General features: G+C 34.9%; 1 protein-coding gene across 1 annotated transcript in view; it reads right to left on the bottom strand.

The window, feature by feature from the left end:
- Nucleotides 1–1224: 1224 nt before the first annotated feature.
- The window catches only part of CUBN (cubilin), a gene marked incomplete at its 5' end in the record, with an annotated part of 213224 nt that continues 199602 nt past the window's right edge, over nucleotides 1225–14846 (bottom strand). The window contains 8 exon segments of the mRNA XM_083379037.1: nucleotides 1225–1526; nucleotides 3298–3533; nucleotides 3803–3968; nucleotides 5714–5892; nucleotides 7149–7305; nucleotides 8599–8807; nucleotides 9308–9470; nucleotides 10485–10693. Of these exon segments, the coding sequence (XP_083235163.1) occupies nucleotides 1419–1526; nucleotides 3298–3533; nucleotides 3803–3968; nucleotides 5714–5892; nucleotides 7149–7305; nucleotides 8599–8807; nucleotides 9308–9470; nucleotides 10485–10693 (1427 nt within the window). The 3' untranslated portion in view covers nucleotides 1225–1418.

Here is a 14846-nt window from a genome sequence, read left to right as displayed (position 1 = left end):
CCATGTTATGTTCAATTAAAATATGACAACAGCTAATGTTTGTGTAGTATTATTTTAAGCAGACTGTTTTTCTATTGTTGTGACTTACATGACGTTTAGAGCGCATTTTATGGCCAATTCACGCAAAACTCCATGTAATCCCAAAGGGTTCACATACTTTTTCTTGCAACTGTATGTCACTTTTCCATTCTATTTACCTCACTGTTAATTGCCTCATTGTTCAATAGTATTCAACTAATTATTTTTAAGCATGTTTCAGAGGACTCTTAATTTGTTCTATGAGACCAGACAGCATTTGATTAGATGTATTCATACAGAAAACATTTTGGAAGCAAAGAAAACTTAAGAAATGAGATATTTTTATTGCATGAATATGGGATATTTAAAGAAAAACAAAGTAATAAGTCTGACAGTGAATATCTATGCCTTTAGTTGAGCTGAAGTAATTGTTGGATAACATCCAATAAAATTTATCTAATTCAGATACTGAAACAAGCTCATCCCAAGGGAACAGAAGAAAAGCTTATATTGCTTCAAAGGCCAAGGAAAGTGGACCCTTTCTTGGTGCTATCATTGTTATACAATACGTGATTTGCAGTACATAAACTAATTTTTTAAAAAAGAATTTTCTTCAACTACATCTGTACTTTGAGCTATTTCAGACCTATCTATATAATTGTATAGTTCAGTTGTATAACTAACCTATCAACAAAGTAGACATAATGCTATCTTATAAGAATATACCTCATTAGAAATATTAAGAAGTACTAGAAAAACAAAATAGGAATGTAATCAGATATCTGTGGGTAGTTTAGATATGTGCCTTGAGAGTCACAAGTTATATAAATCTGTGTTATCTATGTCTTAACCAGTTTCCTCCAACCTGATGTTACTCAAATCTGTTGTGACTAATACTTTCTCGATACCAATAAGTAATTTATTTTACTTTTTTCTGATTTCTTTTTCCAGTTTAGTCAAGAGTCCTTAAGATTTCCTAATGGTCTCCACATACAGCCTAGGACTAGGTTTTCATTTTCCAGTTTTTCAAGGTCACTCCATGTTGACATCTAGAAAGGCTCTTGTGATCCTGAGCTAATCTAAAATTTAAATGTAAAATGGTGTTTGTGCTTGTGGTCTGAAACATCCTGACTTTAAATCATGATTTTAATTACCTTTCCCCCAATGTTATTTAAGTATATATAGAAAAACTTTACTAGAGAACAATTTGTTTCAAAGCATCTCTTTTATTTGATGACATTTTCTAAGGAAAAACAAGATATATGCATTTCTTTGAAATGATTCTTAAGGTATCAACTTTATTGTTTCCAAATAATTTTATTAGTAACACCAACAAGTTTGTATTCTGGGAAGCCTCTTCAGAACAGAAAGTGCTGAGTGTTTTCCATGAGAGAATTATTTCAGCTCGTCCAGGTCAGTCTAAATCCTGATGGGTGAATTACATAATCTGCATGGAATTTGATGAATACTTGATTTGACATGGCTGTAAATGGAGCAATATTTGTATCCTAAAAATGAGAAAATGTTTAAACAAATTATTTTCGATCACATTTTTCTATGGTTCTAATCCAAGGCTATTTCAATAATTAAATGGATTCCATAGCAGAAAGCTTGTGATTCTTCTAAATTTCAAGCATGGTCAACATGTGCTACAGAAATCTCTTTCAGCTCCGTTCAGTATTCAGATGGATTGGAGATATAGGAGAAAGAAAACTTGGGCCCAATCTTGAGATTTCCCTTGTCCTCTGCTATTTCTACTTAATTGATGAAGAGCTACACTTGTAAAGTAAAAAAGTCACAACAGACTAATGTTTGTACATAAGACTTGAAGAGAACAATGTTAGGACCCAGAAAGCTGCTATCTTATATTAAGCTATGTTATGCTTTTATTACAATTTGTTAAATAGTCCTTGGAGTGGGTTTTACCTTTCCAGGGCTGCACTGAGTGAAGAGGAATTGTCCTAGGCCGCATAAAAAATAATATAGATACTATATATAAGTCATATAATGTTAAAAATTTACAATCTTGGGCTGCATTACTAGCTGTCCAAGGCCACATGTGGCCCATAGGCTGTGGCCTGGTAATGCCTGGTCTAGGATATAGGATCATTCATCATGAACTGATATTTTTTGGGCTTGGATGTGGTTCATGTGTGAACTGATTGTTGTTTGTAAACTGGGATGTATGGTTTAGCAATAGTTATAGCAGTTGTGTTTAGTCAACATATTATAGATTAACATTTATACTTTACCATGATCTTTAAATCCACACTGATGTAAAGTAAGCATATTTTAAAATTATTTGAAGTCAAGACTGCTTTAAAAAGCACCAAAAGCTAAGCTTTGTTAAATCATCTCATATTTAATTTGAGCAACAACATCTAGATATACAGTAGGTGGGGACACATAATAGTGGAAGCAAGGTCATGGTGAAATAATACTCCTTTTGCAATGTTGTAGAGAGATACTAAAGGGCCACAGTTTGCAGCATTGCACAACACTTCTTTTGTCATTCTGATGCAAGTGGCAAGTTTCTATATAAGCATCAATTGAATTCAAATTTGCTATCAACCAAAAAATTAGCCAGTACATATGGAATCACTCAAGGTAAATAGATATGCAAGGAAAGGGACTGTAACACAAAAGTTTATGCCACCCCTTGGTAACTTTTTCTAATATGTTGAACCCAAACTCTCAAAAAATGTTACAACCTATTTTAGGGTGTTTTTTTAAAGATAAACTAAACTAAAATACAACTAAAAATGAGTTATGATTATTTAGATTCTTTTGTTATTTTGGAATGGTGTTTGTCTATTTGAGTTAAGCCATAGTAATAAAAGACTTTAAAAGGAGCAGGCCATATAATATGCAAAAGGTCTTAGATTTGAATAAACATGTATTTGTTGTACTGCTTAGTGAGATGTCTCAGAGATCCACTTTGGTTTAAAACATGACTTCTAGCATGGAAGATATATCACTCTGAGACAAAGAATTGTTGATATTTCTGAATGATGACACTTTAATATTTTGAAAACATTATTTTGTTACAGGTTCTTTAAAACTTATATAAAGAATAAAGGAAATTACAGTTTCACCATGCTCTTACATGTTTAGCTTTTCCATTGTTCTTTCAATATTTGCATTGTAATACTAATAAGGGTCTAACAAAGGTAACCCAGTTCGCTTTGTGCCTAAGGCAGGACAAGAACTCTTGGTCTAATACCATAACCACTTTACCAAACTAGCCTTCACTAGAAATTCCGAAAAAGAAAAACCTACCAATCCGCAGTATGGTCCAATGGATGGATAAGTACTGTCTGGTCCATTATAGAGTTTCAAATAATTACTAGTACAGTCGCCTGGATCATCAATGTTGATGTAAGCAAAATTAACAGTAACAATCCTTCTTTGTGGAGCTTTAATTGTCCATTCACAGTCAGTTTGATTCTGGTAAGAAACTGGGTATTCTGGACTGGAGACTGAACCAGACTCGCCATATAAGATACCACCACAGGCTAGGAACAGAAAATAGATTAATTGTTCTTTGAATTTCATGAGAGGCCCACTCTAGTCTAGATTTAGAAAATTATATATCTTCCCTGTAGATGTCATTTTAATATTTTGCAGATTATGTTTTAATCTAAGTCTTAAATAATTATTGCCAGTTGTTCATGATTTGTGCTTAGTTTGTAAGCTGCCCCAACAAGTCTAAGTGGCAGCCAAATTGGTTGGTGGGTTAATTTATTAATTGTTTGATTGACAGAACTTAAAACATTATTGGTACCAGCTGAAGATGAAGTCCAAGTAATTTCATATCCTTCATGGGAAAGTAAGTGATCGCTTTTGAAATGTAGATATATAACATGGTTTTTAGGAAATATAGGATTGGGTAAAGTATTTCCACAGTATTTGCCAAGCAGTGGTGAGTTTGTATCACTACCATTTCTGACCTTTAAAAGAATATACAAAGATTCTGTTAGTAACACTGAGATGGTCAAGGCTGAATCAGTAAGACTTTCTCAATTGATTCAAATTTTTTGATTTACCAAGTTTTGACTGACTGAAGAAATATCACTACTTAATCAAGCCCCTTCATCCTATTTTAAGATTTGTGCAGTAATTTTATTACAAGTGTTTATCACAGACATGAATTGATAAGCAAGATTGTTCTGAAAAAAAAATGTATCTAAAGGCCCCAAGAACCACTCTGGCTTCATCTCTCTCCTAGAGCATGACTTGGTGGAACATTGTTCAAAGAATTAGCAACTGTATGAATAACCTAATTGAAATTGGGATCAAATGTGGAAGGCAGAAGATTGTAACTTTCTGCTTCCAATAGTAATACTAATTTGAATCTAGGACCAGCATTTGCTGTGAACAGAAAAAGGATTCCATTGTATGTTGCAATGAAATCTTTTTTCTCCCAATGCAAATAGTAGGTTTAATTTCTTGATTCAACACAGAATTAGAGTGGGGGCAAATACCGGTAGTTAATATATGGGCAACCCCTAGGTTTAGGTATGGCCAATTAAAAAAAATGTTGGTAAAATTCATCAATCTGGGCCATGCTCCTTTTGCTTTTACACTGTTAAGGCTATAAATGCAATTTAGTGTACTACATCTATTTTGGCCAAAGTTGGGCTGGGCTTGGTGGTAGCACAAAAATAAAAGTCACATTAAAGTTGCTGCCAATCTCAAGATCAACAGAACTGATTTTATGATGTGGTGGTGGGGACACAGGATAAATTGGGGCTCAGCAATCTTGCCAGGTATGAGATATCATTGCATAATCTTACGCATTGTGCAACAACCTGAAAAGTTTCACTGCCCTTATGTACAATTTCATAGCATTGTTGCTTGAAATTTGATATCTTGTGCAAGATAATGAAAGATATTTAGTGATTTTTTTTTAGAGAGAGAACCTACAAAGCCCTACATGGCATGGGTCCGGAATACCTTAGGGAGCACCTGCGGCCGGCATCAACTTCCCTCCGCCCAGTGCGCTCCCACAGAGAGGGCCTCCTCAGGGTGCCACCGGTCAAAGAATGCCGACTGGTGGCCCCCAGGGGCAGGGCATTCTCTATGGGCGCGCCGGATTTATGGAACCATCTTCCGGTTGAGCTCCGGATGGCGCCCGACCTCCGCTCCTTCCAGCGCGATCTAAAGACTTACCTCTTCGAACAAGCTGGCCTGGCCTGATGGGATGGGGTTGGGTTTTATTAATGTGTTTTAACTTATTCTAATTGTGTTTTAACTTATTGTAAGAGTTTTGGGCATTTTGTTTAATCCCTTTTAATTTTTGTATTTTGTCTTTTAACATGCATTGCCCTGTTCACCGCCCTGAGTCCTTCGGGAGAAGGGCGGTATACAAATAAAATTAATAAATAATAAATAAATAGTTTAGCTTCTTTTTTTAAAAGAACAATGTTGGGTGGCTATGGTCACTGTAGATAACTCACATGTACCATAATGTCAACTCCCAGTATAAATTATATATTAATAAACCTTATGAAAGTTTGAATGTGACTTTCTTTCTCCCTCTATTCTTCAGGAAAATGCTGAGAAAAACAAGTGAAAGAAACAAATGCCCTAGAGAACTCAAGAAAGCACATGAAGATAAGAAGAGACGATTAGAAAATAGTGGGACAAGAATCATATTATTGGCAGTTCTTTACAATGCGAATATTCCTCATACCTCTAAATAATCATATTGACACTCAAAGTCCCCTAAATTAAAGGAACTGAAAAAGAGAGAGATCTTATGATTTATTGGAGATCGTAGAATAATTGTACAATCTGAGTTGGGTGGATATCGGTCAGGCCAGCCAGGACTTTTCAAATAACCAAATGACTGATTATATTCTCTGTTGCAACCTAAAATAGGATACAGAACAAACATTTCTTTATTTTTAATATGTTCCGTTTTCTTTTTTTAAAAAAAATATATTTTGAAAGTTTATATACCACTCTTCAAAATCAGGTTTTAATTCATTCTTATCCCAGCTTACACACACACACACACACACACACACACACACACACACACACACATATATATATGTATATGTATATGTATATATATATATATATATATATATATGGATCTTTGTTCATTCGGGTTTTCCCCCCGCGTAGAACTAAAGGTGGGATGGGGTTGGGTTTTATATATTTGTGTAAATTAGTTAACATTTGACACATATCTCCCCTTGCAGAAAGCTAACAGAGCGAGAGAGATCCTGTGGCTCAAGAGGTAAATACACTGCCTAATGTGCAATCAGCCCAGGTTCGAATCTCAGAAGGGTATGGCTGACTGATGAAAACTAATGAGTTAGAAATGCATTTCAGTCTCCCTTAATTCTTTGTTAGTAATTTACACAAATATATGAACTGTCCGGTGTGACTACAGCCTGTTCGATGGCCTTCAAGATAGGCTGAAAACAGGAAATAAAGATTTGCCCCATGTTTGGGGCCTAGCAAGGTAATTTAAATAGTTAACATTTTATATATATACACATATACATACATATATATATACACACACACATATACACACACACACACACACACACACACACACACACATATATATATATATAAAAGAAAGACAAAAGAGGAAGAGGGAGAATAATATAAAAGAAACAATAACAATAAATATCCTTGTTTTTAAATATACAAAATAATTGTTTTCTGACCTCCCTTTTTCAATTAATCCATAATTCTTCAAATTATAATTTTCATGTATTTGATATATAATTCAAAAGTACATTCACATCTTTAAACTCTTCATTTTTGTAGTGCCATGTTATGTCTATTAAATGAAAAGAGTGATGCCACTAACCAAGGCCAGCTTAAAGCAACTTTGTGAAAAGATGTATGTATGAGATTTTATCATTGCAAGCATCTTGAAATTAAAGATGCTTGTTGCATGGTGTTTATGCTTGATTCAAAACCTAGTCACATTGTTGTGAGATTCTTAAAATCAAGGGAACAAGATCAAGATTTTTATCTAGCTTTTCTGTTTTTCCCCTCTTTGTTTTAGATTTTCATATTTTATGTCAGACAAATGTTTTCTCCTATAATTCTGTGCTACTGAAACCTAGTGCCTGTAAGAAACAGTATGACAATTTTACCTGAAGCTTGATAGGTGAATTGGAATCCATTATTAAGCATATAAACATCAGATTTAAAAATTACAGTGGCAGTTTGCCTGTAAGAATAAAAATCTAGGACCGTAAAGTTGTCAGAAGCGCAGAACCGATGGACACGATCAATATGCTCTTGAATGCCCTGAAATATGACAAGTACAAATGTAATGAAACTTTATAAAAGGGTTCAGTAGAATCCAATTCAAATTGCCCTCTATTGTTACAGTAATTTTTATTTTTGTTCTTTGGGAACATGACAGTGCTTTCACAAAATCTCAAGCACAAAAGATATAGCAAAGTTTGAACCCGCTAGAATTCTCTCTTATCATTATCCTATTTTAGTTTTTTATTTTATTTTATTTTAGGCTGAAATCACCAGATCTTTTTTCTCTCAAGATTTTATGGGTCTTTGCCAACCTCCCATTAAACTGTATAAAAATAAGTCACTAAAGTAAAATTAAACCCATCAAGTGCATAGCCATTGACAATTAGTTTTTCTAGCACTAGATTGCTCATGAACATTAACAAACCCATTTTTCCTCTACCTTTTCTAATACCTAAATTTCTGTGAGGAAATCCTTATTCATGTCATTATTTCTCCCTGACTTGATAGTGATAAGCACTTCTTGTTTTGGCAGAATTCTTTGTATATTTTTATAGGTTTAGAAAACACCAAACTTTTGCATCTATTTCCCATATTACCACTGCCAAACTAGAGGTAAAGAGAAAGCATTTGAACACAAATGAATAGTCTTGGGAAGGAGTATTTAATTTTTCCACCTTTTTACCGTGGCTCTGACAACTATCACTTCTTAAAAGATCCAGTTTATAGTGATGTGAAAAATTCATTAATCCAATAATGGACTGTTCTCTGAGAACTCCAGAATATTCTATTTCCCTCTGAATCACGTTGCTTCTACGATCATTGAGAAACTGCAGATCTGCATTCCATGAAATCACTGAGGCACAAATTTAACTTGAATGTATTTTTACCTTTATATTAAATTTTAATATAAAGGTAAAAATATATTTTTGGGGGCACAATGGCTCAGTGGTTAAAGATACTGAAGTTTTCAGCTGGAGAGCTGATGACAGCCTGGGTTCGAGGCCCAAGCTCTGCGCAATGGGGCGAGCTCCCATTACTTGCCCCAGCTCCTGCCCACCTAGCAGTTTAAAAAACCTGCAAATGCAAGTAGATAAATAGGTACCACTGGTGGGAAGGTAGCAGTGTTCTGTGTGCCTTTGCATATAGCCATACTGGCAACATGATCACAGAAATAGTTTTTGGATGACATCTCCCTCAGCCAAGAAACAAGGATGAGTACAGTGCCCTAGAGTCAGGCAGGACTCACAGAAAAACCTTTGATTTCTTTTTATTAACTTTTCAATTTGTGAAAAAATATTTCTAGCAATCATGGTACTAAGACCGACTTACTGATGGTGAATCCTGGAATTCTAGATAGTTCTGAGAGCAATCTTGGCTGGGCTGAAGGTGGAATTTCAGCACTGCTAGCTTGACCTGTTGCTTAGGAGGGGCATCAATTATCCATTTGCAGAATGTAAGCGATGGATATGCATTTGGAAAATAGGGGGATGCTGCAGTGTGCATGGCAACAGTGGCATTATAGAAACCCCCACAAAGTCCTATGGGAAGCAACAACATAACAACTTAATTGATTCTGCAAGTTGGTAAGTATAGTACTATAATTTGGAAGTTTACAATGTAACTACAAAGTAATTGATTTGGAAGTACAGTATGTACAAACTAATAAAACTCACTAGATATATATATACTCAGTGTAAAGGACTTGATGACTAAAATAGGAAGGAAGGAATGCAAGGAAAGAAAGAAGATATAAAATGGAATATTTACTGTTACATAGAAAAATCTAAAAGCCACACCAAAATTATGTTCTGTAAAATTACATCCAAGAATTTTAAGCATTTTACAGTTACTATTCTTCACTCAGGTATACCTTTGAAAAGACTCAGCAGAGAAGATGGATTTTTTTTCTGTTTTAAGTTCCTTGATTGCTCACTTTTAGACTCAGTGGTTATATTTTTGAACTATCCGCAGTTATTCAAATTAAACAACCAATCATTTATTCAAAAAACCATTTCAGAAGAAATTTAAAATTACTTACTATCTACAGTACCGTAGGTAGCAGTGAAACCTGCTCTTTCTGACGTTGTATCAGTGACAAACTTAACAGTCAAGAAATTGTTAGTGGAAAGAAAATAAGGTGGACGACTGGAGCCACAGAAGGTTCCAACTAAATTGGCATCTTCATTACTGCCATCATATAACTAGAGACAACAGAAATACATAAAATTAGGCTTCTATGGCATCATTAAAATAAAACTGGCTCAACGAATAGGGATGAATCATCTATTTTTGATGTAATAGAGGTAGATTAAATGCCCTGTTTTGTCTAAGTCAGGAAACTATCACAGGTTTCTTGTATCAGGATTTGAAAATAACTTCTGTATTTTGTTTGCTGCCTTGAAATGTAGGTTAATAAATAAAAATACAGATAACTAAGGATCCTGGTTCTATTTTTCTGATTGAAATGTAATGAAAACTAAGATTTATTAACCTAAGATTACCTTCACAACTCGAAAGATGGTATGAGAACTAGATATACAAGCATAATACAGGTAGTCTTCAACTTATTGAGACCAAACTTTATGTTGCTAAGTGGAAAATTTGTTAAGCGAGTTTTGCCCCATTTTACAACTTTTGTTGCTGCATTTGTTAAGCGAATCACTGCAGTTAAGTTAGTAATATTGTTAAGTGCATCAAAGTCAAAGCGCTTCCCCATTGACTATTTGTCAGAAGGTCACAAAAAGTGATCACATGATTCAGGACACCACAACCATCATAAATGTGAGTCAGTTGCCATGCATCTGAATTTCGATCATGTGACCAAGGGGATGCTGCAACGGTCATAAATGTGAAAAATGGTTGTAAGTCACTTTTTTCAGTGCCATTGTAACTTTGGTGACTAAGTGAACTGTTGTAAGTCGAGGACTACCTGTAGCATATTCATATCTTATAACATGATATAAGCCAGCATATATACACCCAAGCTGAATCAATTTTATTTTGATTTCATAAAGAGGCATTAGCATTCACTTAGCAATTGCTTGTTAGTTTGCTGTCCTTGAATTCAGTTTTTCTCTTTTGTCATTTTAGAGCATTTTTTTAAAGATTTGTTTGTAACTCATAGATCCTCTGTATCCCTAAAATATGTTGTGGAATGAAGAGAAAAATAGAATAGTCACAATTATTTTGTATACCTGGTAGATGGATAATCTTACCTTGACATAATCATACTGGCAATTTTGAAAAGATGCTGCTGCTTCTAGTTCAAAAGTGTCAAAGGTGAGGTTGATCAATTTGTTTATAGGTGCAGCTAAAACCCACACACATTCTACATCTTTATCATATTTCCCATCCTTGTCAGAGTCTGGAGAGCCAAAGTTATAGCTTGCATTTGTCAAGTAGCCACCACAACCTTGCTGAGGTCCTGTTAAAAAACAAATGATTATTTAGTAATATTTAATACTGCTACATTAAATGATATCTTACTTTTATCATTACTTTCTCTCATGCACCTCATGTAACTTTATGCTTATTAGTAACATTTAGCATGGAAGAACATTGCTTTTATACAAAGCACAGTTTTTACACAGTGTTTTGGTTTACGGATCATATTAAACTACAGGTTGTGTAACTGTTCTTAAATTGGTTGGATGGCAAGCCAAAGGCAACCAAATGACATTATTCATGAACATTGCCATTGTGTTGAATATGTGGAGGAAGAAAAAAATGCTAGTATTACTATTAGTATTAACTGCAGGGTGACTGATACTGAAGGCTGTCTGTTGTGAGATTAGTAGGCTTCCTTGTGCAGTTGATAGGCTACTTGAGAACAGACTGTTGGACTAGAAGGGCTAAGGGTCCAATCCAACAGGCTACTGTTTATTTTCTTAATGTATTTTAAATAATCTGTATGACTAGACTATTCTTGGACAACTTTACATATGTAAGATTTTCTTAAAATTTTGGTAAATGACTGACAATTATGGTCAAATTCTTTCCCCCTTTGAATGTAATCATTACCCAAATATGTCCTGACAACATCATTTTTTGTCATTCCCATAATGTTGCTCATAAGTCATCTCATCCCTGGTCTGTGAGTAAGACAGTCTTAAGTTACTTTTGGCTGTTTTGATATTAAAAGAGTTTTTTTATTTTATTTTGACAGCATCCAAGAACAGTCTCAAGGGAATAAAATCTGTTAAGCTTTCTCATCCATTAACTTGGACAAAAGTCATGGTGCTGACAGGGATTGGGAGCAAATGCAATACAGGTAGTATATGACCTGGCAACAGAGACAACACATTTCATGCTGATAAAATTTTCTGCTAACAAAAGGATGGGTTCTTCTGCATAGTTCTTCTATGCAGTAATACAGAAAGACCCAGAGAGAGAAAAGAAAATAGCAGAAAATAGAATTTTTTTCATAGCGGTCATGGAATGTATTAGTGTTAAAAGTAAACACAGTAGGTATTTCCTTATTATACTCTGAATATTTCCTTATTACATGAAGTGAGGTAACTGGCATTCAGCATGAGATCCCTTGGCCAAATAAATCAGAATTCATGAACAGTAAATGGAAAAATATATCGATTTTTGATTGTTTCAATCTTCCAAAACAATTCCTCTCTTGAACAGTAGGAGGAGCTGTTTCTTTGTTTTTGGACTACAATTCCTGTAAATTCCTGGGATTTGTCAATAGAGTTGTTGCAAATTAAGCTATTAACATTTCTATGCAGGAACCTAAATGAATGTGGTTTGATTATCATGAATCAGAAAGACTATAGGACTTCAACCTCTTAAAATTATACACTCATATTAAAATAAGTATACTTATGATCTGTTTTCTTTTGTTTTTGCATAATCCAAATCACTTTGAAGTTGTTAAATCACACTAAGAGACCAACTATAATTAGTTGTAATAACTGATAAATAAAGTTATAAATGATTTTATTTCTACCACAGAACTGAGGGAGGGATATATTTCAAGCAATTGCTGGGTTCACCACTGCACTAAGCCATATTTTAACCATAGTTGTTTGAATAAGGCACAAAACTGAAACGTAGCCTGGGCAACTAGTACATAGCCGCATTTTTCATTTTATCACACAGATGGAATATAAATTTGATTTAAGAAAAATGTTATTTTATTTATCAAACTATTAAGCCAGAGAAAGAACACTTCTTTAGTTGTAGTATTATACCCGATTGCCTGGAGGTAATTTTTATTCACCATAGGAGGTTAGATAAGATCTAAATAAATGACTGCCTAAAGTCAAAAATAAAGACATTCCTTTTGCTTTACAGGAATGTAGTGTTCTTTACAAAGGTTTTCCTGTATTTTCTGACTGAGTAAACAGATTTAGAAATTGGAGAGCATGTTAGAATATTTTGTGAAAATACAGTGATTTGTGGGACTGATCTTACAAGATGGGGTAAAGAAACATAGCCAAGGGAATGGTCATATAAAAGGCAGCTGGAACGCAGACACAGTAAGAGGCTCAGGAGAGACCTCCTTAATTTGGGGACTGTAAAAGGACAGAGAGGGAAGTGGGGTGATGGTGATGGAGAGAAGTATTTTTAGACTTTTAGACAAGATTATGTTAATGTATCTTTACAATAAAATAACTCATCTGGTCATGTTTCTTGTTTGGTATATTTGGTAAGGCTGGCAAAAAAATGGCTGCCAAGAGGGACAAAAGCATTGAAGTCATTAATTGAAAGTTAACTTACTCTATCATCCCACAATATTATTCCAACAATTCATCTGTGTTGTTTTCAGGCACACATCCAAACAAATTACTGGGCAGCAATCATTTATCACTATTAATATTCCAAGAGTATCTTAGGAATAAAAAGGGCCTGAAATCATTTTTAGAAATAAAGATTATACTTGGAGCCTGTCTGTGGTGTGTGTGTGTGTGCATAACACTCCTTTGAAATGTTATGATAGGAGGATGAACTACATTGCACTAGTGTTGTTTGCTCCTTCACAACCTGTATACAACAACCAGATAGAGATTCTATATCGAAAGGATTTGCACAATACTACTAAGAAACATGTACAAACAAGACTCTGAACAGAGTTTCTGAACCTTGGTAATTTGAAGATGTGTGGACTTCAACTCCCAGAATTCTCCAAGCAGAATGGGAAATTGTTGGAGTTGAAATCCACACATCTTCAGGCTGCCAAGTTTCAGAAACACTGGTGTAGTGAATATACTACACCAGGGGGCTCTCTTGAGATGTTGCAGTGAAGAGGGAAACATGAGGGTGGAACCCACAGAGAATGAGCATCTGGAAATGTGACTTTCAAAAGTAATTTCTTTATAATAGGAAAAGGGTGGAGCAGCAGTTCCAAATTAGCTCCATGGACTCAAATACATCTGGATTCTCAACAGACTTCAGATGTCTCAAAATTAGCGTGCTGGTACATTTTTAAGGCTAGAGTTAAAGCATTACAAAAGACCATTTTGAATGAAAAGGAGAAAGAAAATAACAGCAATTCTAGCCCAAACGATGGGAAACACCCATCATATTTTTTCTTTGTTTTCTGCTAAGTCACAGCAATACATGATTCCAAGAATGCAATCAGAAGTGTACATGGATTTGTAGAAACAGCATACAATAATTGCCCATCCTCTCCTATTGAAGTGAATTGTGCAAATAAAGTGATAGACATATATTGAATTATTATAACTCAATTTAATGTAAAATTTAATTGTTTAATTAATTTACTAGGATTACTTAAACAGCCTGAGCATTCCACTAAGTAGACTATGTACTTGGCAAGCTCCCAATATAACTCATAAGGCTCTTGGCATAAAGCAGTCAGGTCGTGGTTTGGGCAAGGATAGTCCAACTGTGTTTAACTCAAGCCTGGATTTATTCATGAAGTAAAAAAGCCTGTACAGAGCAGCCAATTAAATTAGTAAGAGTCCAGGAAAGCCTTACTTCAAGAGCTGAAATCGGGGGGGGGGATTGAGGTTGTGCATGCTGACTAGACTCCCTTTTGAGAGTCTATGGCAGGGGCCCCCAACTCCTGGTCTGTAGACCCATAGCGGGCCACAACATGCCAGCAACTGGTCTGCACAAACAAGCAAAGCCCCACCCATGGGATGCAGGCAGCACACAAAACCACACCTCCTCCAATCTGCGGAAAAATCTTTCTCCACGGAACCGGTCCCTGGTGCCCAATGGTTGGGGACCTCTGGTCTATGGGACAGGCTGTGTTAATAGCTTTTATGCTGCATTAGCTGCCATTCACTTCCCATAACAACCAGTTCTTTTTGTCATTGAATATCTCTTATAAATTTATCATACATACCTATTATACATTAGTACCCACCTGCATATTATACATCTTATTCATTCCTTATACATACCTATTACTTTGAGCTTTCAGCTTCTGTTTTTTCCAGAAAACATAATAATCCAAACAATTTAGTCTATTGGAGAAAAAATATCTGCAGCAAGTCCAAAACAGGATATAGCCAAAACTCAATGGACAACTTTCAAGTTTTGGGAAATGCAAAACTTGCCTATTGGATATCTTTGTGTTTTGAATATTTAAACAGGAG

This window comes from Vipera ursinii, assembly GCF_947247035.1.
Source record: "Vipera ursinii genome assembly, chromosome: Z".
In the NCBI taxonomy this organism is placed as follows: Eukaryota; Metazoa; Chordata; class Lepidosauria; order Squamata; family Viperidae; genus Vipera; species Vipera ursinii.
This window is presented reverse-complemented; position numbering and strand designations above follow the sequence as displayed.